The sequence below is a fragment of the Argiope bruennichi genome, chromosome 7, assembly GCF_947563725.1.
Source record: "Argiope bruennichi chromosome 7, qqArgBrue1.1, whole genome shotgun sequence".
NCBI classification, from domain to species: Eukaryota; Metazoa; Arthropoda; class Arachnida; order Araneae; family Araneidae; genus Argiope; species Argiope bruennichi.
The window spans coordinates 80,876,093-80,899,770 of record NC_079157.1 but is presented as its reverse complement, the minus strand read 5'-3'; the positions used below and the strand labels follow the sequence as shown (position 1 = coordinate 80,899,770).

The 23,678-nt window shown below is 29.8% G+C and overlaps 1 protein-coding gene across 4 annotated transcripts in view; it reads right to left on the bottom strand.

The window, feature by feature from the left end:
• Positions 1-387: 387 nt before the first annotated feature.
• The window catches only part of LOC129976291 (neurogenic locus notch homolog protein 1-like), a 92,631-nt gene continuing 69,340 nt past the window's right edge, over positions 388-23,678 (bottom strand). For all 4 annotated transcript variants that reach the window (XM_056089779.1, XM_056089780.1, XM_056089781.1 and 1 more), the window contains 7 exons: positions 14,551-14,658; positions 12,090-12,203; positions 11,783-11,893; positions 8,361-8,471; positions 5,689-5,799; positions 1,498-1,608; positions 388-547 (listed from right to left, as the gene is read on the bottom strand). In XM_056089779.1, coding sequence (XP_055945754.1) covers positions 540-547; positions 1,498-1,608; positions 5,689-5,799; positions 8,361-8,471; positions 11,783-11,893; positions 12,090-12,203; positions 14,551-14,658 — 674 coding nt within the window. In that variant the 3' untranslated portion in view covers positions 388-539. The remainder of the gene's footprint in view (positions 548-1,497; positions 1,609-5,688; positions 5,800-8,360; positions 8,472-11,782; positions 11,894-12,089; positions 12,204-14,550; positions 14,659-23,678) is intronic.

Sequence of the window (23,678 nt, the reverse complement as noted above, 5' to 3'; positions counted from 1 at the left end):
AACCAACTATGCTGGGAAGCAGCATCACAGATTCGTAACAATATGATTAGACTTCAATTCGAGTTCAATTCAATTAGCCAATGGAATAATTCAATAGCTCTTACCTCTCAGAAAGGAACTGGAGGCAACTAGTGGATTATTCACATTTTATTCACACACAGCTAGTATATTTACAGGAAAGCGCACAAAGACAAAGCAATACAACTAGACATCACGACGTGCACAACAAGACTAACCCAATATAAAACAAAACCCAGAGGGGGACACCTTGGACCTCGAGGAGTATAAATAAAGTTTTAACATTATACTCTTTCTTTGTAGACTTCGTATAAGAGGAAGTAAAAAGATAAATAAAACTACTATAGTTGAAATAAGCATAGACATATATAAATTAATATTTTTTATTATAAATAGTATTTATTTATTAAATTTATATTATACAATCACATTTCAATATGGTTTCATTGGTTTGTATGTAAACAACGTAGTTCTCCAAGAGAGTCATTATTTTTCCTTCATGGGAAACTGAATCAATCGTACTAGATTTCTGCAAAAAAAAAAAAAAAAAATATGAATGAAAAGTTTATATTTTAATTTTTATAAATTTTCTTTCTGTGTCATTACCTAACATTTATAACTGTGAATTCAGACATTTTTAAATAGCTTATAGGCAATTTAAATAATGTAAAGAATGTCCAATTTCATCGTTTCTCAATAACTAATTTCTTAATTGTTAGAAATAGATATGCATTCATTTCTGATCGGAAAAAAGCCCTTAATTACTTAAAAAATTATATTTTATGTTGACTGAGTCAATAAGTCTACTACTAAAAATAATTACTTAAAAAAAATTATATTTTATGCTGACTGAGTCAATAAGCCTACTACTAAGTTTATTTTTCAAATTACTATTTATAAAAAATATATAGTTTTAATAGCCAATAGATACAAAACATTTAAATAGTAAACAATAAAATAACAATAAAAATTAAATAAAAAGTCATACAAAAATAATTAATTTTATATTAATATTATAAAGAAATAATAAACAGATCTATATAATTCAAGAGATTTTTTTTTAGTCTTTAGCAATTTAGTCTTTTATCAATGCTTCGTTGTTGTTGATATTGTTATGTATATTCGTCATATGGTGTTGATTTATTTGTTTGATAGTTCTCTTATTTCTTTCTAACTTATTACCATTATCTTTTATTTCATTTCCTTTTCTAAAATGTGCAGTTATTTCTTCACCCTATATATATATAAATTTATAAAATATTTTATAGATAACTCTCTGTTAAAGTTTTCTATTATGTAAAATTCGGTCAGCTCTACGATTAATCGAATACAATTATTAATTATTTTGAAAACTTAGACGCAGTTGACCAGAAACGGTAACAGAAGATTTTTCTATATTAAGTGATAATAAAATACATAACAGAATGGCCTTAAGAAATCAATAGGTATTTTTAATAGAATTCAAAAGCAACTTCATACCTCTGCAAACATCTCCTTGCACTTGAAAACCTACAGGACAAGAGCAAACTTCCTCCCCATCCACTACATCACATTTTCCACCAAAGCAGTGCTTTTCAACACATCTCACTTCTATATGGGGAATATAGCCAATAAGATAATACATTTTCATAAGTCATATTTATTTATATTTTTATAAAATTTACATAGCATTTTAACCCCAGGTGAGAACATCTAATAGAAATTTCAAACGATTATTATCAGTTCCCCCTCCCCTTTACATAATTGAACTAATATATGAAAATGTATGCATGTGTTTCAAATTATATAGGTAAACTAAACAAATCTTCCTTAGTCGAGAGCAATAGGCGCTCAGGGTTTCTCACTGCGATATAACACATTAAAAACAATTTAACGAGAACAGGTGAGAACAACTAATAGAAATTTCAAACAATTCTTATCGATTCCCTCTCCCCTAAACGAAACTGCTGCTAATATATAAACATTTGTGCCTCTGTTTCAAAATATATAAGTAGGCTAAGCAAAGCTTTATAGCCTTTATAGGCAATCGAGATTTACTATTGCAATATAAAACATTAATAATAATAATTAAATGAAGAATGTCTGGTGCTTTTCTAATTTTCACATCATACATTATAAAATAGTAATAATAACCTATTCTTACTAAAATCTTCTTGATAATTGAAATTTTATGTAATTGAACATATATTTCTGAAACATATCCCGCAGTAATTGTATGAAATATTCAGTTTATGTTTAACTAGCCGCCTTTGGCGACCAGCCGGTTCGCCAATCTTAATGTTCGTTAAAATTTTAACAATTAAATATTTTATGCAATTCCTTCTTTAATAGCTTCATCATCAAAATATTTTAAAACTTCAAATTTTGATAGTCATATAATTCACTCATAATATTATAAAGGCCTTTAGTCATAACGAAATATGTATCTCTCTAATTGTCTGTTAGCTCCCGCAGAATTTATATTTTAAATTAAAGTGGAAATGATTAATTTGTAATTAATATAATAATATTTTTTACTGAAACAAAGCAATTTTTTTTTGTAATATGATTACTGAAAACAGTTACTGAGCATTTAAACCTTATGGACACTAAAGAATATCTTTCTTAATTTATGTAATATCTCAAGAATTTGTCAAAAATTTTTTCACAGATTCATCATGAGCAGATCGATTAATTAACAATGTTTGATTTTTAATGCATCAAACACTAAGAAAATAAATAGAATCGTTTAAAATAATCGGTCGAACACAGGTTAAAAAAAACTACTTAAAAAACGATGTACTTAAAACTATAAGCATATACAAAATATATATAACTAACATAAATACAATTTAATTACAAAAGCATACAACTAACCTAAAAATAATTTACATCAAGTCCGCATCCGTTGAAAATAGTTGTCAACAATCAGAAAACAATGCGCATGCGTGAATTTTCAACGCCAGTTATGGTAACGCAAATGCGTGAATTTTTCTACGCCAGTTGGGCTATGCAGATTAGATATTTTTAATCTCCTTTATTCTGTTTTATTTTAATTCAAAAGTATGTCAGAATGAATCTGAAAGATCGATTCATTAACAATATTTAATTTTAAATGCATCAAACATTAAGAAAATAAACAGAATCGTTTGAAATAATTGATCGAAAAATATAGAGCCTAACCTCATTAGTGTGGGGGAAAAACTGAAGTCTTACACATTTGGAGGTGGGGAACTGAAGATTTTTTTGGCTGCAAAGTTAATTTTTAATCAATAATTAAAATTCTAATTAAAAATTCAAAAACGGGACCCCAGGTGAACATTCCAGACCTCCAGGTATATATGTACCAAATTTGGTAGCTGTAGGTTAAACGGTCTGGCCTGTAGAGCGCCAACACAAATACACATACACAGACATTGAGCTTTATTATAAGTATTGATAAAATTCTACGATAACTATTCTTTGCACTCTATAACAAATTACTGTCTAATACAATAGCATCCCTATTGTAACTATGCCCTGTTAATTGAAGATCGTAATTCTTTGTTAAATAAAAGTAGTTAGTATTTTTTTAAAGTTCTATCAGCTAACGTGAAATATGTGATTTGCTGAGAACATTTCTTCTTTATTTTTGATTTCAATTCATAAACTGCAATAATTGACAATTCTATAGAATTTCTTTTTAAGCTTTATTTGTTAAAATAGTCGGTTAAAAAATTATGAAATATAGTATTATTTTACGATATTTGAACTATACTATGAGTAATAAAATGACCGAAATTCAAATTGGATAGATTCTACTTTAATTCAGTTTGCAATATATTTATTTCAAGAATATAATTTTTTACAAAAAATTTCAATAATTAACATCTGTTCGAAAATTTATTTTAAAATGGATGAAATTGTTTTAGTATGCTATCCAGGAAAAATTTTACTTCTAAAAATTATGTATGAAACATACAAATTACATATAAAATTTTACACATGATATGTTTACAAATAACTTTAAAAAAGACAGTTCTTCATAATTATTTTCTTTTGCTACCACCAATGATTTAATTCTATTAACTTTCTTAGTTTTCATGGTATTATCAATATAGAAGTTTTCTTTCGATTTCAAACTACGACTTAATTTCACTGCCAGTAGAGTTATAACAATTAAAACCATAATTTTTAAATGCTATATATTAAAAACCATTGATCGGTCAGAATGACATGAAATTCGATGCGAATACATTTGAAAGAGTAAAATTTTTTCGTGAAAGAAATCGATTTTTTTTTCAAAAAAATTATTGTTAGTTAGTAATATGAGGGTCATTATAAAAAAATACAAAAAATTAAAATCGCTTTAGAACAGAATGTCGCCAAAGAACTCGCCAAATATGGGAATATTATAACCAAAGGGGAGGGGGAGAATTCAATGGTATTGGGGAAATAATAACTTGAACGATACCTTAATTTATGCATACGTTATATTAAAAGTGATTTATTACAATAATGGGTTGTTATAAATAATAAGAACTAATTTATCTAATCTATTGGTTATTATTAATAAAAAATTTATTAGTTACATAGGCCATAATATACCGGCAGCATTCTTCATAGGATCGTGAAATAATGTTTCGAAACATACATTCCCAAAAATTTTCAATTATATAATGCCCACCATTTTTTAAAATAATTTTTTTCCTTCGCCAAATACACTCTCATTAGTTTAAGGGGATTTTTCAAAAGAATTATGTTTATATGATGTTTTCTTATTAATATAAGGATAAAATGATGAATAAAAGGGAAATTATTCAAATATACATGTAGCTTTTGAAGAAAAAACGTATTTTTATCTAAATTTTAGCATTTATTTACAAAAGTTAGAATTGTTCTAGAGAAAAAAATAATTACAGTTTTTCATTTTTCTTCATGTGTAACATATCTTAGAGTGTAATTATTACCTAAGAATTATATTCAAAAAAAATTTGTGTGATATATATATGAAATTACCTATCAAATTTTGGAATTTTTTTAACAAACAAAATTAACATTAAACAATTATAAATCCACTTCTAGAGCATTCAACATCAAATCCATAGTTCATTACATTCTACATTACATAAAAAGTACTAATTATAAATATCATTAAGATCTCTCTTTTTTTTTTTTTTTGAGATATGACTTGTACAGTAGATTTATGAAAAAACTCGTTCTTCAGAAAACGCATTTAAAGTTTTCAATGCCTATAAATAAGCATCACTTACATATCAATAGTTTGCTAATTGACGTAGAGGCAAAATAAAAAATATCACTGGAAACAGAAACATACCTATTTTTTGAAACTGCAAGAAAACTTAAAATGTGATTTTTCATACAAATTCATGTTTTCAACCTAGTCGGGTACTTTAAGTATATTCAGATCAACTTTCAAGTTGAAAAAGCAAAAGTCTGGCAAAGTTTTGCAATCAGAATTTTAGACTACGGTTTTTTTTCCATGACTTTCACTTTCTGTGAATTTGACACTATATCAGGTCTCGATGCTTTCTGCAATGATTTTTTTTAATCTCATAGACATTCTTGACAAAGCTGTACAAATGCGATTGAATCTCTTATATTCGAAAAATTGCAATAACCCTGAAAAAAGCAGGTGACTGTAAAGCAACAAGAGAATCTTATTAAAAAAAAATAATGACGTAGCATTACTTTGACATTGGTCATTCTTGAGAACATGTCCATCCAAACAAGTACAGATTTCCTTTCCGTTTAATACTCGGCATTTTCCTCCAAAGCAATTTTGTTCTTTACAAGTAGTTTCTGCAATAAAAACGGAATAACGCATGTTTGAAAATCAATTTCTTAACATTAAAATATAAAAAAAGATAATGTACTAACTATTTAAATGATCTGAAAATTTTCACCTATCCATTAAAATGTGAAAAAATTATTTATTTTTTCACATTACTTAGTTAATCAACAGATTACTGAGATAATCCGAACCATAACCTACAATGAACTGGTAAGTCAACCATCTAACTCTCCGACCCGTCACGAAGGCACACGGATTTAAACCAAAAACTGAATGACCGGACCGCCACAACAGCAACATTGGCGTGAACTGTGGTTGAGTCCTACGGGCCATCACCGGCCACGGTACAACCCTCCCCGAAGGAAATATGTCCCGTCATCGATGAGAGGAATCAGATCCCCCACCTATTTGCGTACCCACCAGGGTGGCGAGATCCAACCACCATGCCGGAAGCATCTCATCCTCATTACGAGGTGCCCCCCGGGGGTCTACAATGAACTGGTAAGAACGAAATTAAATTATTTTTCTGAGCATTAAAGTTTTTGAAGCTTAAGTAATTATTTAAACAAACAATTATGTGAAACTGGGAACAATCAAATAAAAATATTATTTCTATAAAGTTTAAGGAAATTCGAACCACATAACACTCATTTATTGATTAATACAGTGCGATAATCAGTTGATTATCTCTAAAAAAATGTTGACCTTTATTGAGGCCTAATGCTAACTATTAATTTTTAATATCTAAATAATTAAGTTGATATGATCAATAAATGTACAAAGAAAGAAAGAAAAAAGTAATTTAAAAGCATAAAATAAAAACGAAAGTAGAAAAATGAGCGTTTTTTGCAACACTAGGGCCTCGTAATTTTCAACCACGGTCAGATGACGAGGACGACACCTGAGCTGGCGCCCCCCTCTCCACACCACACCACACCAGCGGGCGAACGTTTGGTCATGACGGATTTAACGTGCAACAGACCTCCTTACACGACGGTTCTTCGGTGGAATCAGGTCACGAACCTGAAACCCTCCGGTTCTGAAGCCGAGACCTTACCACCAGGTCACCGCGGCCCCTAGATAAACTGGGAAGATTCATATCTTGCAGATGATTCTATAATTTAAAGTAGTGTAGTTAACTAGATAATCTACTAATTCCATAAGTTAACGAAGTCTACGAATTAAACAGATAATCTGTTCATTAAAGTCATGTTATCATCAACAGTAATTCATACATTTTCATTTCATCAATTATGAAAGAAAATTACTATATGGTGGGTTCAGAAGAGTTCGTAAAGTGAAAGCATTAAATCAAAATCTTTGCTGTAATTAATATTCAATTAGATCCAGATTCGTTTAAGAGATGAATAGAAAGGTTAAATTGATTCAATAGATTTTAAAATACATATAGACAGATGGATCTGTTTTTGCTTTATAAAGTAACAGCAAGTATTGGCTTAAAATACATGCGAAGTAACATCATTATTTACTATAAAGCATGAAACAGAAAGTAATATGGAAAACAATTTCGTGAATCATTCTAATCTTCAACTATATTTTTTGTAAACTTGATTTGTTTCTGTATTCTGCATTGCCCTTCCCAAATATGTTACTTAAAAATAACATTTAAAATCTTATTGCAAACAGGTAAATCAAATATCGTGGTTTTATTAAATGTGTTTTTAAGACATATAGTAAAAAAACTGAGTTAACTTTCTGAGAAGAATATTATGGCCAAAGTATTCGACATGACAACAAATAGAAATAAATTTAGTTAGAGATAAAAAAAAATTAATCTTTAAAGTAATCTTATTAAACGAGAGATAGATGATTTGAATAGGAATTTAAGCAGCTTCATACAAATCAATATTATTTAGACGACATAGCATTGAAATAAAAGTTCATGAACTAAATATTGCTCACATTTGTTGACGCATAATGTTAATTATCTATTTTAATAATAAAAATTAATGAATGGATAAATATACAAAACAAAAAACACATAGTTAATTAAATAATTTCAAAACATGAACATAAAAAGCGAATAAAGAGAGAAGCGAATGAAGAAAAGAAAGGAACTTTTGAATTTTAAAGACTTTATGGCTACGTCATTATGCCTTGTTTTCTCAATTTCCTAAGTAAATTGGGAAAACTCTAATCTTAACATTTTTTATTAAAAAAATTTATTTGAAATATCATAAAAATGTCAGAGTTTCAAGAAACAATATGTGAATGAAGTATTTTGGTTGAGTATGGAAATATACACGTGCGAAAAAAGATTTTAATTTGAAAGGAAAGAATATTGCTAAATTCAGATTATAAAAGGTCCTTTTTATTTATGCATTTACGACACTTTTTTTTTTGATATTGCAGACCATGTCGCCAATATTTGATAGATGAGTTTTCCATTATAAAGGACATTTTATTCAACTTCCAATTCATCAACAGAATTTGTTTAATTTTCTTTTGAAAAGCATATTTATCAACATTAAAGAGAACAGCAAATAATCTAAGGAATATTTCATGGATCTGCTTCTTACCAGATTATTTTCATGAAGTTTATACTAACCAATGCATCCAACCCCTTCCAGATGGAATCCATCCGGACAAATGCATACAAGTTTATCTTCTCTCTTCTCACATCGTCCCCCATAACATGTTCTAGGAGTGCAAGAAGTAACTGCAAAGGAAAAGCACGCATTTAAAAGAAATATTCTAAAATCAAAATAAATTCAATATAAAAGAAATTATAAAATTCAACGAGTATTTTTAAAAATCCATTTACATCTTGTCTTACTTTTTATAAAGTTTCTTTTGTCATAGATTTAAATTGATAGAACTAAATTAAAAGAAGTACAAATTCTATATCATATATCTGAAATAAAATCGTCTGCCAGAGAGAAAGATAATGAATAGACTATTGCAGAAATAAAGAAATCAAATGCCTTAAGAACTTTAAAAAAAAAAGTAATTTCATTGAAAAATAGTTTATTACAAAAAAAATTCTCAGCACAGATTTGAAAGACCCAATATATTTCTCGTGGTAAGATCTGGAGTTAGTTTAAATGCAGTGATTGCTATACATAAATCGCTGCTGCTAATTTCAAAAGCTCTCTTTTTCTCTCTTTTCTCTTTTCATTTCTCTCTTTTTCATTAGCATAATACTGTAAGTTGAAAACTCCCATTCTTTGATATTTCTGATATGGAACTTGTCGTCATTTCTCTTCATGCCAGTTGGTATTTTACATTGCTCATGATACTAACATAACGCTCAGTTGTGAAAAAGAAATCTGTGATTTTTTTATTTATCTAATTTCTATACTCTATAAATCATCATAAACGCAATATCATGGAGTTGGTTTAGTTTTGTATCTTTCTCAGAAGAAAGGACGAATCGCAGACGTCTGCAGTCGACATAAGTGCAGGGAAATATTCTTTACGAATTTTTTTTTCAAAACTACATAATTCTTTGGTGTTATTGTTCTAAAACAATGACCGTTTGCAAACTTAATTCTCATTGTATCAATGATTCGGAAAGCTTTGTGCGCAATCAAACATTTACTTCAGCTGCATTGACCACAATGTATCTTCCTTTTTTTTTTTTTTTTTTCACTCAATGATTAGAAAAGGTTTCTTCTATCCATATTGCTTTTGATATTTATTCGGTTTAAATGAACCAAAGAATCAATGCCAAACTTCATGCTTCTTTTTTTTTCTAGTTTTTTATATACGAAGTATAAGATAAAATATTGCCGCATAATGAACTACTGATATGAATTCCTGTGGCTTGGTTGGCAAGACACGAGACTGTAGACCTTCACGACCCAGGTTCGAATACCAGCCAAGTCAGTTTTATCCAAAGACTGGAATTTTAATTTAAAATGTTATTTATTATTTCTCTAGTTTCTAGTTGATTCTAGATCTTTCTTTAAATGTTCTATCTGGATGTTTCTCGAACATTCTGAGAGTGTATATAAAGTCAAGTGTCACCAGTTGTGGTCGAGTTATCGGTCCTGTACGCTTGAGAGTTACTTTGCTTGAATAAATCTGATTACTTGTTCAACCTAACAGCCTTGTTATTTCCAATCTTCGTGACAAGTTTGGTGGAGGCGCCCAATGATGTAGATGATGATTACGTCGCTAAGATGGTTGCCAGGGCTGAAGAATCAAGACAGTTAGCCCGAGTGCGAACCCTGAGTGCCCAAGATAAAGACCGTCGACGTTACAACGCCAAACACCGAATGGTATCTTATGCTCCTGGAGATCTCGTATGGATTTATACTCCAGTCCGAAAAGTTGGACTCTCCGAGAAGCTCTTAAGGAGGTACTTTGGGCCTTACCAGGTTTTACGCCGTTTATCAGACGTAACATACGAGGTGCAAGATTTTGACCCTGAATCCCGAAGAAGACGACCAAGAGACGTTGTCCATGTACTGCGAATGAAACCATACCATGATCCCGACAAGCAAATTGAAATTGAGGACAGTCAAAATGAAAATGTCGTACCTGCCGAAAATCAAGAAATTTACAAGGGTCCAATGACACGTTCCAGAGTAAAAGCCCTTAACCTGATTGACAGCGGGGCGCTGTCTTTCATTGGAGGGGAGTAATGCCGCATAATGAACTACTGATATGAATTCCTGTGGCTTGGTTGGCAAGACACGAGACTGTAGACCTTCACGACCCAGGTTCGAATACCAGCCAAGTCAGTTTTATCCAAAGACTGGAATTTTAATTTAAAATGTTATTTATTATTTCTCTAGTTTCTAGTTGATTCTAGATCTTTCTTTAAATGTTCTATCTGGATGTTTCTCGAACATTCTGAGAGTGTATATAAAGTCAAGTGTCACCAGTTGTGGTCGAGTTATCGGTCCTGTACGCTTGAGAGTTACTTTGCTTGAATAAATCTGATTACTTGTTCAACCTAACAGCCTTGTTATTTCCAATCTTCGTGACAATATAGTAATCGTCAAAAAAATTGGAACTCGAAATTGTAATGAATCTCCTCATTTCAAATCCTTCTGAGTTCGAAAAACACATCTTCAATAATTAAGTCGATCTGTCTAGGAATGCGGTAACTGATAAACACTTTGAGTTAGTGAGATGAAATTTGGCTCATTGTCTTTACATTAAACTTGCAGATTTCTGTCAAATTTTGAACGAAATCTATTTACAGGTAGTCTATCTTTCCGGTTGTCCAAATATAATTTAAAATGAAGAGAGATAGATGCTAATTTGGTGCATACATTTATAATCAAAAGCGTAGATATGCATCAAATTTGGAAGAAAATCCTTCAAGGGATTGACAGTCGGCTTATGCTTCTACAAGCATGCAAACATGAAGACTCAAAAATGCAATAATTAAAATATATATGAAATTTGGTATGTGATTTTGAAACTACAATTTCATCTCGATGTCACATTTCCGTTGAAAAAAAATATATCTAAAACATCAAATGCACTAAATTCCGATTTTAGATATAATTAACCATCTAACGGCGATTAATCGCCGAAAAAATCCCAAAGGATCATACAATAGATGCAGTAAAAATGGAAATTTACGCCAAAGATCAATATTTCACAGTTACTGTACGCCAATGTCATGCAAGAATGCTTAGATCCATAATTTTAATCGCAGAGAGGGTGCTAACATCTTTATTAGAGAATATTCTAGAAAATTCTTGAAGTCCCACGGGTATGGCTACAATTTGAACACATTCTACATTCTGAACTACAATTTGTTTCTTTAACGTTCCACAAACATTTTATGCACATTTCAAGGCCTTATGCTCTTAATCAATATCCATTTCTAAATACTGTACTGATGTAAAGGAAATATGGTAGAAATTTTAGTTATATAAAACAAGAGTTAAACAATAAATTAGCATTCCGACCAAAAAGAAAAATATAACCGTTAATGTAAATCAACTTTTAAATCATAAATTTCTTAACCATACTCTTTATATAACTGAGGTTTCATATTAACTTTACCTGTGCACGTATCTCCAATCAATACATGACCGAAAGGACAAACGCAATCTTCGATGTTACCCCGTATGATTCTACAAGAGCCTCCGATGCAGCTTTTCTGCGAACATTTTACTGAAATTCAAATATTCAGTTTCGTTAACATCACAAAATAAAACTTTTTTCAAGATAAATAATCGTCAGATTTGTAATATAATAAATAGGTAGTTTATTGTTACGAACAGTAACTGCACAAGTTTTATGACGGTTTTATTTAACTTGGAATAATCTTAGAAAATAATTCATTCTTTCGAAAAAATAAATATATCACCTTTTCGACATTCGTTTCCTTCAGCAACATAGTCCTCAGGACATATGCAAATTTCAACACCATTTTGAATCACACATTCACCGTCGTAGCATTTTTTCTCCACACAAAATGTTTCTAAAAACAAAAGCAATAAAATTTTATCATGTACAAATATGATTTTGTTTTGAATCGGGGGCATCTGCAACATGTTTGGACAACAAATTAAAAAAAATTGTGGCGTCTTCGAGTTAGTGATGCATCAATGTACCTGCTAAGTGAACTATTAAGGAAAATGAACTCCCGCTTTTATTTTATTTGGTTTTAGCCTAATGTTTTTTCTGAAAATTTGAGTTTGTAACTACATGCATTTACACCATGCTAGAATATTTAAGGTCGTTGGCATAAGAGCAAAATTGACCAAGCTGACATCTATGTAACATGAATTTTAAACCATGATTAAGCAAGTTATTTTGAAGTGGATACATTTTCATGAAACAGAAATTTCGTCAAGAAACTATTGCATGATTCACAGTAATTTTTTTTCATACACAATGCATGACATTTTGAATAAATATTTAAAGTAAAAATGAAATTGATATACGTGCGATAAAATCGAGTTATCATAAGATGGCTAAATAATAGAAACTTTAATTCCCAAAAAATTTTATTTTCAAAACATGTTCATACTATGACTTAAATTTCTAAATATAAAAATGTATAAAAAATGGAATGGGAATATTTAGAATAAAATTCAATTTTCGTCCTTGCAGATCGAAATCGTCTCACAATGCTATAATATTTTTCTAGAAGCCTTTAACGAAAAATAACTTCAATGGATATCAGACGTTTCCAATTTTTAGATGAAGACAGGACTTTTGTATCCAAATTTTAACATCATGGTCACATTTTTTTATTTCCTGACAAATTTTCAAGTCAAATAAATTTCAGAAAATACTAAAAGTTTAAACTTTAACAGAAATGCTATATTCACCTTTAGCATAAATAACTAGCCTTTACCGAAAAATAACTTAATGTATATCGGATGTTTTCCATTATTTAGATGAAGACAGGATTTTCGTATCCAAATTTTATCATTATGGTCACATTTTTTTTTTTTTTAATTTCCTGACAAATTTTCAAATCAAATCAATTTTAGAAAATACTAAAAGTTTAAACTTTAACAGAAATGCTGTATTCACCTTTAGTATAAATAACTAGCCTTTACCGAAAAATAACTTAATGGATATCGGATGTTTTCCAATTTTTAGATGAAGACAGGACTTTCGTATCCAAATCTTAACATCATGGTCACATTTTTTTTATTTCCTGACATATTTTCAAATCAAATAAATTTCAGAAAATACTAAAAGTTTAAACTTTAACAGAAATGCTATATTCACCTTTAGTATAAATAACTAGCCTTTACCGAAAAATAACTTAATGGATATCGGATGTTTTCCAATTTTTAGATGAAGACAGGACTTTCGTATCCAAATCTTAACATCATGGTCACATTTTTTTTATTTCCTGACATATTTTCAAATCAAATAAATTTCAGAAAATACTAAAAGTTTAAACTTTAACAGAAATGCTATATTCACCTTTAGTATAAAGAAACTCCGAATGTTTTTCTGTAATATTCTAAAACAATTTTGGAAATTTATGAAATGGTACGTTCTTGAAATATTAATCATGAATTGGTCTACAACAAGTAAAACGAGAAATTCAGAATTCTGCATATTATTCTTTAGCAAAATTTGTAACTACTTTTTGTTAAAATATGGTACTTTTTCCCATGCTTTTAATCTTTTCCCTTTACTGAGTACATCTCAACGACGAATACGTATGAATACTAATATAGATATACGTATTCCTTTTTAATTCTTCAGTTTTGGTGCAAAATATTTTGTTTTACTTGCAATCGATTTCCGCGTTTTAAAATTTGAGACCACATTATTTATTTATTATATTAAATCTAATAATATCGTTCTAAAAAATTAAAGTAAAAAAAGATCATAGAAGGCTTCTATTCTCAATATAAAATTAATTCAGAAATTAAATAAAGAATACGTCTTTGAGAAAAGAAAGAAAATATTTTTATTTATATAGCAGCGTATTTGTTAGAATAGTTGGTAAAGTATCGGAACAGTGTTCAGAAGAGCTGAAAGCTCAAAATTTTCACTGGTTGGCCATAGTTGCAAACCACTTTTTTTCCTCATATTCTTAATCTTTATTTTATTTTTTTAATTAATTTTACTTTTCTGAACTCATTTTGGAAAAAAAAAATACACATGATAAAATTTTCTCTCTCTTTTTGCATAAAATATATATCCATAATTACAATCGGTTTTCGCAAACAACCTGTGGACACTATATGACTATTTTGTTAAAAATTTTTAAAAGAGCACCAAAGAACGTCGCTGTTCTCCAAATAAAATCAGTGTAAAATCTTCTTTTAAAAAATGAAATACGTATTACTTACTTGTGCATGTTCCATTTGCAAGCTGGTGTCCTACAGGGCATATGCATTCTTCTCGATTTCCAATTACTCTACATCTTCCGCCTATGCACTTAGTTTCAATGCACAAGTCTAGATAAATTATAAAACGAAATATTTTTCAAAAAATTTGATAAAAAAATTGATTAAATCCTAATAGAACTGAAAAAGTGTTCTGCAAAGTGATGCAAATTTCAGCAGAAGTTATTCTATCAATTATTCTATATTTACTAAATTAGAAATTAAAAAGGAACTTTGACAAAAACATATCCAAGATCGTGCTAATAGCTTTTTTTTAAGGTTACTCTTATCTCACTTTTTTTTCCTAAGGCTGATCTGTAAATATCATTCACAGATATACCATGATTTTAAGATCAAAAGGAAGCCAGTGATCTTCTGCAAACTTTAATGCGAAATACTTTGCATATAACATTTTAAGCAACCAAAATAATATTTCTCTCAAAATAATAATAATAAATTAATGTAATTGCTAAATACATATGTGACAAGTGTTAATACATATTTTTATGGTTTCTAAATGCATTAAAAGATAGCAGGTGGAATGAGAAACAATAAAATATCTTACGATGAACATTTAAAAATAGTTGAGTTGTAAGTATGTTTCTCACGGCGTTTTAAAATTGTAGGGTATGTCAGCCATCTAACTCTCCGACCCGTCACATAGGCACACGGATTTCAACCATAAAAACTGAAATGACCGGATCGCCGCAACAGCAACATTGGCGGGAACTGTGGTTGAGTCCTAAGGGCCGTCACCGGCCACGGTACAACCCTCCCCGAAGGAAGTACGTCCCGTCATCGATGGGAGAAGTCAGATCCCCCACCTATTAGTGTACCCTCCAGGGTGGCGAGATCCAACCACCATGCCGGAAGCATCTCATCCTCATTTCGATGTGCCCCCCGGGGGGGGGAATTGTAGGGTAAGCAAATCATGATCACATTTGGCACTTAATCATCCAGTATGCTTGAATGATAGATCTCCATTTGTTAAAATGTGTTAACCCTTTCACTACTGGCCCATACCAACTGGCCCTACAAATTCTATATTGGAGGGGCGATTTCTATTTTAAACGAGAGATGTAGCGCATAAAACGAGTTATTAACAAGGATGTCGTGGCTTTACTTAAAGCAAATGAGTTTATTGGAAATTCATATCAATTCTGTTTTTATTGCCAAGGCAGAAGATAATGAAAACCAACTATTTCGATTTTCGTTTTCCTGTTTCCTTCAATTAGGAGACTGCTACTGAGAAACCAACGCGATCCTTATTTTATTTCCTGAAAGATGATACGTGCAAAAATAAAATGCTATAATCATCAAAAAAAATTTCATTCTCTTTATCGAGTGTTGATAGCATTCGAATCTTCATATTTTAAACTTCTAGAGATCTTCACTTCAATTTCGAAAATACATACATCAAGTTTTGGATTCAGCAAACTAAACAGAGATCCAAAATGTGTACTCTATTTATACTACGAATTGAAACACAAAATCAGCTATGTGATTAAAGTATAGACTAAATTGAAGAGGAGCCGCGGTGGCCTGGTGGTAAGGTATCGGCTTGTGAGCCGTAAGGTTTCAAGCTCGAGACCCGATTTCACCGAAGAACCGTCGTTTAAAGGGTTCCTGTCACACGTTAAATCCGCCATGCCAACCGCCCTCCCGCTGGTGTGGTGTGGTGTGGAGAGGAGGATGCCAGCTCAGGTGTCGTCCTCGTCATCTGACCGCGGTTCAAAATTACGAGGCCCATCCCAAAATAGCCCTAGTGTTGCTTTACAATGGGAGGTTAATATAACTAAACTAAACAAAACTAACTAACCATTCGGTATACAGATTTAACATCCATAGTGTAGACACCTGTCGAATTTTGAGCCATATCCAACAACGACAGTCAGTCGGTCTGTATCTTCAGAAACATATAAATTCGATCACTCAAAAACGCAGTGACCTATATATATCAAATTTGATACAGGGTTTTATGACTTACAGAAACAGTTTTGTGTCAAATTTTTGTTTTAATCAATTGACAAAAATGTGTCAAAAACACAAGTTCGTTTTTTTTAAGGCTATTAACGCATACAATGCGCGATAATAGTATCCAATGATGACATGATAGATTCGGGGGGAAATGATAAATTCACGCCAAAAGTTAATGTTTTGCAACTATTCTACGCCCTGTAACACGTTTTCTCTGGCAAGGAGAGTTTATTACAGAGTGTGCTAGAAAGTTTTGGGGTGACCACTGCCACTAGTTTCGTATAACTATTGGTTTAAAGAAATGCAATTAATGATCGAATTTAATAAAAGTTTCATTGTTCCCAAATATTATAAGAATTATGAATCGTAAGAGACGGCTATTGCATAAATCACAAAACATTTTAAGAATTTAGAACTGAAAAATAAGGACATGAATTGTTGTAGTGTCATCGTACTTTCAGAAATTCAAGATGTTTTTCCTTAAGTGCTTATTCTGTCAAGTCTGTTATACTTTGTAAGAACAGTTTTCAATAAATTCTTCATTGGTCATAAATTTTTATAGCATTTAGAATAGTTTTTGAATTTTCTTTTCAATAATATTCAAATTATTTCACACTAACCGCCTGTGGCGACCAGCCGGTTCACCAGTCTTAAAGTTCGTTAAAATTTTAATAATTAAATATTTTATGCAATTCCTACTTTAATAGCTTCTTCATCAAAATATTTTAAAACTTCAAATTTTGATAGTCATATAATTCACTCAAAATATTATAAAGGCCTTCAGTCATAACGTAATATGTATCTCTCTCATTTTCTGTTAGCACCCGTAGAATTTATGCTTTAAATTAAAGTAGAAATGATTAATCTGCAATTAATATAATAATATTTTTTACTGGAACAAAGCATTTTTTTATAATATGATTACTGAAAACAGAGTTACTGAGCATTTAAACTTTATAGGCACTGAAGAATATCTTTCTTAATTTATGCAATATCTCAAGAATTTGTCAGCAAAATTTTCTCAGATTCATCATGAGCAGATCGATTAATTAACAATATTTAATTTTAAATGCATCAAACAATAAGAAAATAAACAGAATAGTTTAAAATAATCGGTCGAAAACAGGTTAAAAAAAAACTACTTAAATGTACTTAAAATTATAAGCATATACAAAAAATATATATAACTAACATAAATACAATTTAATTAAAAAAGCATACAACTAACCTAAAAATAATTTAAATCAAATCCGCATTCGTTGATAATAATTAGTTGTCAACAATCAAAACACAATGCGCATGCGTGAATTTTCAACGCCAGTTACGGGAACGCAAATGCGTGAATTTTTCTACGCCAGTTAGGGTAACGCTATGCGTATTAGAAATTTTTAATTTCCTTTATTCTGTTTTATTTTAATTTAAAAGTACTTCAGAATGAATCTGAAAGATCGATTAGTTAACAATGTTTAATTTTAAATGCATCAAATATTAAGAAAATAAACAGAATCGTTTGAAATAATCGGCCGAAAAATGTTAAGTCTAGCCTCATTAGCGTGGGGAAAAAACTGAAGCCTTACTCATTTGGCGGTGGGGAAAATGAAAAGGTTTTTTTTTTGGCGGGAAAGTTAGTTTTTAATTAATAATTAAAATTCTAATTAAAAATTCAAAAAAAGGGATCCCCAGGTGCGCATTCCCAACCTTCCAGGGTATACATGTAGCAAATTTGGTAGCTATAGGTCAAACGGTCTGGCCTTTAGAGCGCCAACACACACACACACACACACACACACACACATTGAGCTTTATATAAGTATAGATAGATAGATTAAGATAAATAAGTTCTCGTCAAAAAAAAAAAAAAACTAAATTATGTCTTTTTATCATTGGTTCTTTTTTTCCTTGGTTGTGATAAAACTCAATAGAAATTGTTTTATTGAAAGAAATAAAAAAATAATTTTTGTTCTATTATCGCCAAAAAAATAAGAAGAATTCAGGAAAGTTTAATGTGAAAATCAGAAATGAAAACGAAAATTCATTTAATTCTTTCAAGCATGGTAACTCATTTTTTGGATTCATTTTCTTATATTAACGTATTTAATGCACGATTGATCAATTTTTTAGCCATATCAGGAAGAAAGAAATATTCTTAAAGCTTAAAAATATACTTTTTTCATCAAGTAGTTTAAAAACTGAAACCACCATGCATTTGATATAATTAATACTTTGACATAAGTGGTTCAGAAAATAAATTATCGTACCTGAAAGAGTTAAGGTAGGTGACTGCGTTCAAAAGTTGATTTTTTGGGAAAATATGAAATGTTATTATTTAATTTAATATTCTAAATGTCTGACCATTTTCTTTATAGAACCGTTCGAATTTTAAGTTCATTTTTTGAAAAGTTACATTGATTTTTATATTTGAATTTATACTTTTACTTTTTTATTTATTTTTATATTTATACTTTACTTTTATACTTTTAAATGCTATTTTCTCAAATTCTAATACTTGGTAGAATTTTCTAACAAAAAAAATTCATAAATTAATATCTATTTCTACAGTTTCTAGCATAGAAAAAAAAGTAATTTATTCTTTAAAATTATTCTATAACTGTTTGAATGCATCAAAATGCGAAAAAAATTGTATTTCACGTTATTTATAAAATTATTGTAAATTGTTATTTTATAAAATTGCTGATAATAACATTTCATGTTATTTAACAATCGAACACCAATACTTAAAGATTGTTTAGGACTAGGGCTTTTTTTTAGTTCAAAAACTATATATATTTTTAAGAGATCAGCAAAATTTTAAGCAAATCATTTAATAAATATCTAAACTAAGATATTTTTGATATTTTATACTTTTATACTTTTTTTATATATTTATACTTTTTTTAGATATTTTATACTTTTTTTTACTCAAAAAAGTCCCCTTTTCCAATTTTTAGAAAACTTTTATCATTTAACTGGTATATTGGTTGGTTTCATGCATGTTTTTTTTTCAGTTTTTTTTTATGCAAAAATTCAAAATTAACAATTTTAGAGCTTTTTCAAAAAATTTATTCCAAAGAAATAGCATACAATAAGAAATTTAAAGAGTATAGTAAGCATTAATAACTACATGTTTTTCTTTTTTTTTTTTTCACCTTTGACTTAACTATCACTATTTAAATTTGAAAGAAAATTAGCAACATCACTCTCAGATACTTTAAAATAATTTTGAATTTTTTACACTTCTTATCAGAGCAACCAATATCATATATGCATATGATTATATTTGTAATGTCTTACGAAATTTAGAAGAAAAAATGGTTCTTCTTTTCAGATACGAGGATAAGAAGATAAAATTAATTGTTTGCTTGAGACAAGAGATGCTTTTTTGTAACGTTTGATTAGGTATCTATTTGCTTACAGACAATGATGCATTCCTTGATTATCAATAAACAAACATCGTGTTTATTTTATCATTTCTTTATCTTCTTTAACTTCTCTTCTGATACATTTTAAGAGTTTTATCGAAAATAAAAATAGCCAAAATCAGCCAATTAATCATAAACATATAAATTCTTTTTTTCAATCTAAAAAGTACTAATTGATATTCACAGAAGCAAACGATTTATCTGTGAATATTTGGTATAAAAAAATCAGTATACTAAAGTTTCTCTTTGTGTTTTGTTAGAACATTAGGCATTTAATCAGTATTTAGATACGCGATGAAAAAAAAAGTTCTTTAATTATCTAGGAACAACATTTTAGAACTTGTCCTTCAAGAGACAATGAAAACTCAGATTAAAGCAATCGATTGCACGTACCAATCTACAGAAAAGTAATCTCCGTGCGTAATTACAATTATCGTGAAATAAAATTCCAACTAAATTGTTCTATTTTTAATTATATAAAGTTTGTAACCCAGCAGGGGGGCATGTTAGAAAAGGCGACAAGAAACCTTCCGACATGGTGATTGTTTCGATGAATGCAGTAATACAGGGTGTCCCAAAAAAATGTATACACATTTTAGCAGCTGATAACTAAGTTATTTCTTCTTTCTTTACGGACTGAACCCACTGAACCGAGTGATGGCAGACAGACTTGAATTTGAAGAACGGAAATTTATTCTAAAATGCTACTGGAAGTATGAAAATGCAGTAGAAGTGCAAAGACAATTTAAGAGGGAGTTTAACAAAGAACCACCTACACGAGTTACCATCACTCGAATTAAAGATAAGTTTGAAGTTGATAGTTAAGTTGAAGTTAAGTTCAGGACGTCCATAAACCTGAAACAGTTGTTCAATTGAGGGCACCATTGAACATGAATGTACGAATATCCCAAGGGAATTGTTCCATCATGTGTGCTATTCCATCGCTTCACGTTGTCAGCAGTATCTGGAGCAGAACGGACATCAGTTTGAGAACATGCGATAGCAAGACAATAGAATGATATTTGAAGAATCTTTTACATGTTGAAAATTATTCGAATTATAATAAACCCAAAATTTACAATTATTTAAAGTGTGTATACATTTTTTGGGACACCCTGTAGTATGGGATCAAGTTACCTCTACTAAGTAAAACCTCTTGTAGGGAAGTTCCTCCCACAAGAGGCATGCGACATTACCAGTAAATACTGCTGCTTTATCGGTTTTGGTCTTAGGTCTTCAGATTCCGTTTATGTTGTCCCGGTGTCGGACATTCAATTTACCCCAGATGCCAAAGCAAGGCGGGGATATAATTATGTATTATATATTATGCATAATCCTTTGTGGTTAAACATAACATGTTGAATAGAGCATTCCAAAATGGCTTACTAGTAGAAACAACGTGTTATCGAATCTTTGATTCCAAATGCGTTCATTTATACGTATTATGTGACAGAATATGTCTCTCTTTTAAAAGATATTTTAAAATAATTTATTATATTACTATGCTTAATATTTCAGAAAATGTGAATAAATGAAGAATGATTTAATTATTTCAAAATCAAATTATTTTTTGATAATTGTACAACACGTTATGATATTTAAACCACTTTTATTGCAATAACACTTCTTGAGTATCCACTTACAGTCATTCCTTCTTTCAAAGATTTTTTTTTTTTAATCATAGAACATATACTTATCAAAATGAAATTCTCATGTTTGGATTATGGTGATATCTGCTATCATTTTATCACAATAGATAAATTTTGATATGAATATTTTATTGTACTAGTCTTCATAGTTTCTCTTACAATTAGGTAAATTAGAGAAAAAGAAGAGGTCAAATCTTGATTTTGCTCTTAAAAATATTCTGTTTCATCTGACATAGTAAATTCTATTTATTAATCAGTGATACAATTCTATATCGCTAACCAGACTCTTATTAAATTTCTATGAATAGAATTTATGTCCTTAAACCTTTTTCTAGTTTCGCTTAAAGCGACTCAATGTCGAATGCCTAGGATAATAAAAGTTTCAAAAGATTTCTTCATATTAATAAAACTATTTAATAAAAAAATTTCACAGAAATCACAAATATGTTCTAGCAAATTTAATTTTTAATACTAGCAAATAAATATATATATAAACAGTTATGCACATTTCTGATTAAATGAATTCTACCCAATTTCAGGCTTGCTTCATTGATTTAATTCCATATACTTATTAACCGTTTGAAACCTAAACAAAAGGATTTTGGAATGAACTGTGGCCAAGCAAAGTAGAATTCACATGAGAAGCTACGCTATTCTTTAAAGTTCCAAACCACAACAACGTGATAAATATGTTTTTTGGTTACAAATTTAGCATGAGTCAGACTTACATATGCGTAATAATTTTCCCAACTCAATACTTATAATCATTTTTTAGCAAAAATGGCTCATTTCAGTTTCATTGTGTTTTGAACTTTGGATCTCAAAGCCAGCCCTGACACTAAGCCATCGCAATTTTTTTTCAGTTAACTGTGGTCTCCGATGGTCTTGTGACAAAACATCAACTTCGTAATAAGAAGGTCGTATACTCAAAATCCAATATAAATAGAGAACAGATTGCGGGCTTGATACAAATCAAATCAAATGCTGTTATTCTAATATCCACAAATTCGGTGCGGGCTTTAGAGAATGATCGTGTATTCAGGTGTCGATCATTTTTGTTCATAGCTCTAAAGACTCAAATTCTGGTGTGGCTTTAAAAAAAGATGATAATCTAGTAAAACAAATCTATAAATAGAAGCACAATTCCTAGAAACAATCTGCGATTTTATAATAATGAACTGATATATACTACGCTATTTCAATTTATAAAAAAAAAAAATTGCATTTTTTTCTTTGTAATTAGAATGTTTCTTTTATTAAAAATCATGCATATGAGCATAATGTATCTTAACGTCTGGAATAGCTCAAATGATTTTTTATATATGAAAATCTTGAGAAAAGATACAACTGATAGCCCCAATGTTCTTTTTTAGAAACTATTGATGCGATATAAACGATCAAACTAATACAATTAGATTATTGATAAAAGTGCGTTCTATAATTTTAACTCCACTTGAAACATAATTGGTATCAAGCACGAAATTTATGTCATAAAAATAAATGTGCACGATTAGTATGCTTAATTGCAGTTCATTTCAATATACAATGGATTTATTTTAATACCTGTTATGAAGTATTAATAACTCCAATGAATTCAATTTATTTATTGCTGTATGAAAGAATTAATGAAACAAATATAAAGTTTTCTATTATGGAGCTTAAAAATACGGATGACTGTTCTAATTTTGCGTGTAGTGAATTTTACGTATTTTCGCGACACAAAAATTTTTTCCGAAACACACATCCTTGAATAAATTCTACAAAGGAATATATTAACACGAAAGTGAAGCTATCTTACATATCCTCCTCAGTTGAATAAAGGTGTAATACTTACCTTGGTACATTATATTACAATGTATAAGGGTTACCCAAATGAAAAGTGAACACTTTCGATTATATCAAAATGATTGTAGCTATAGCAGCACCACCGAACAGGGATATGAAGGGCAGTAGGAGGATGCAATGCATACTGTGTTCAACAGTGTAGAGGAAATCGATAGAAAGTTAAGTCGTGCTATACATGGAAGCGTGTAGATCGGAGCAATAC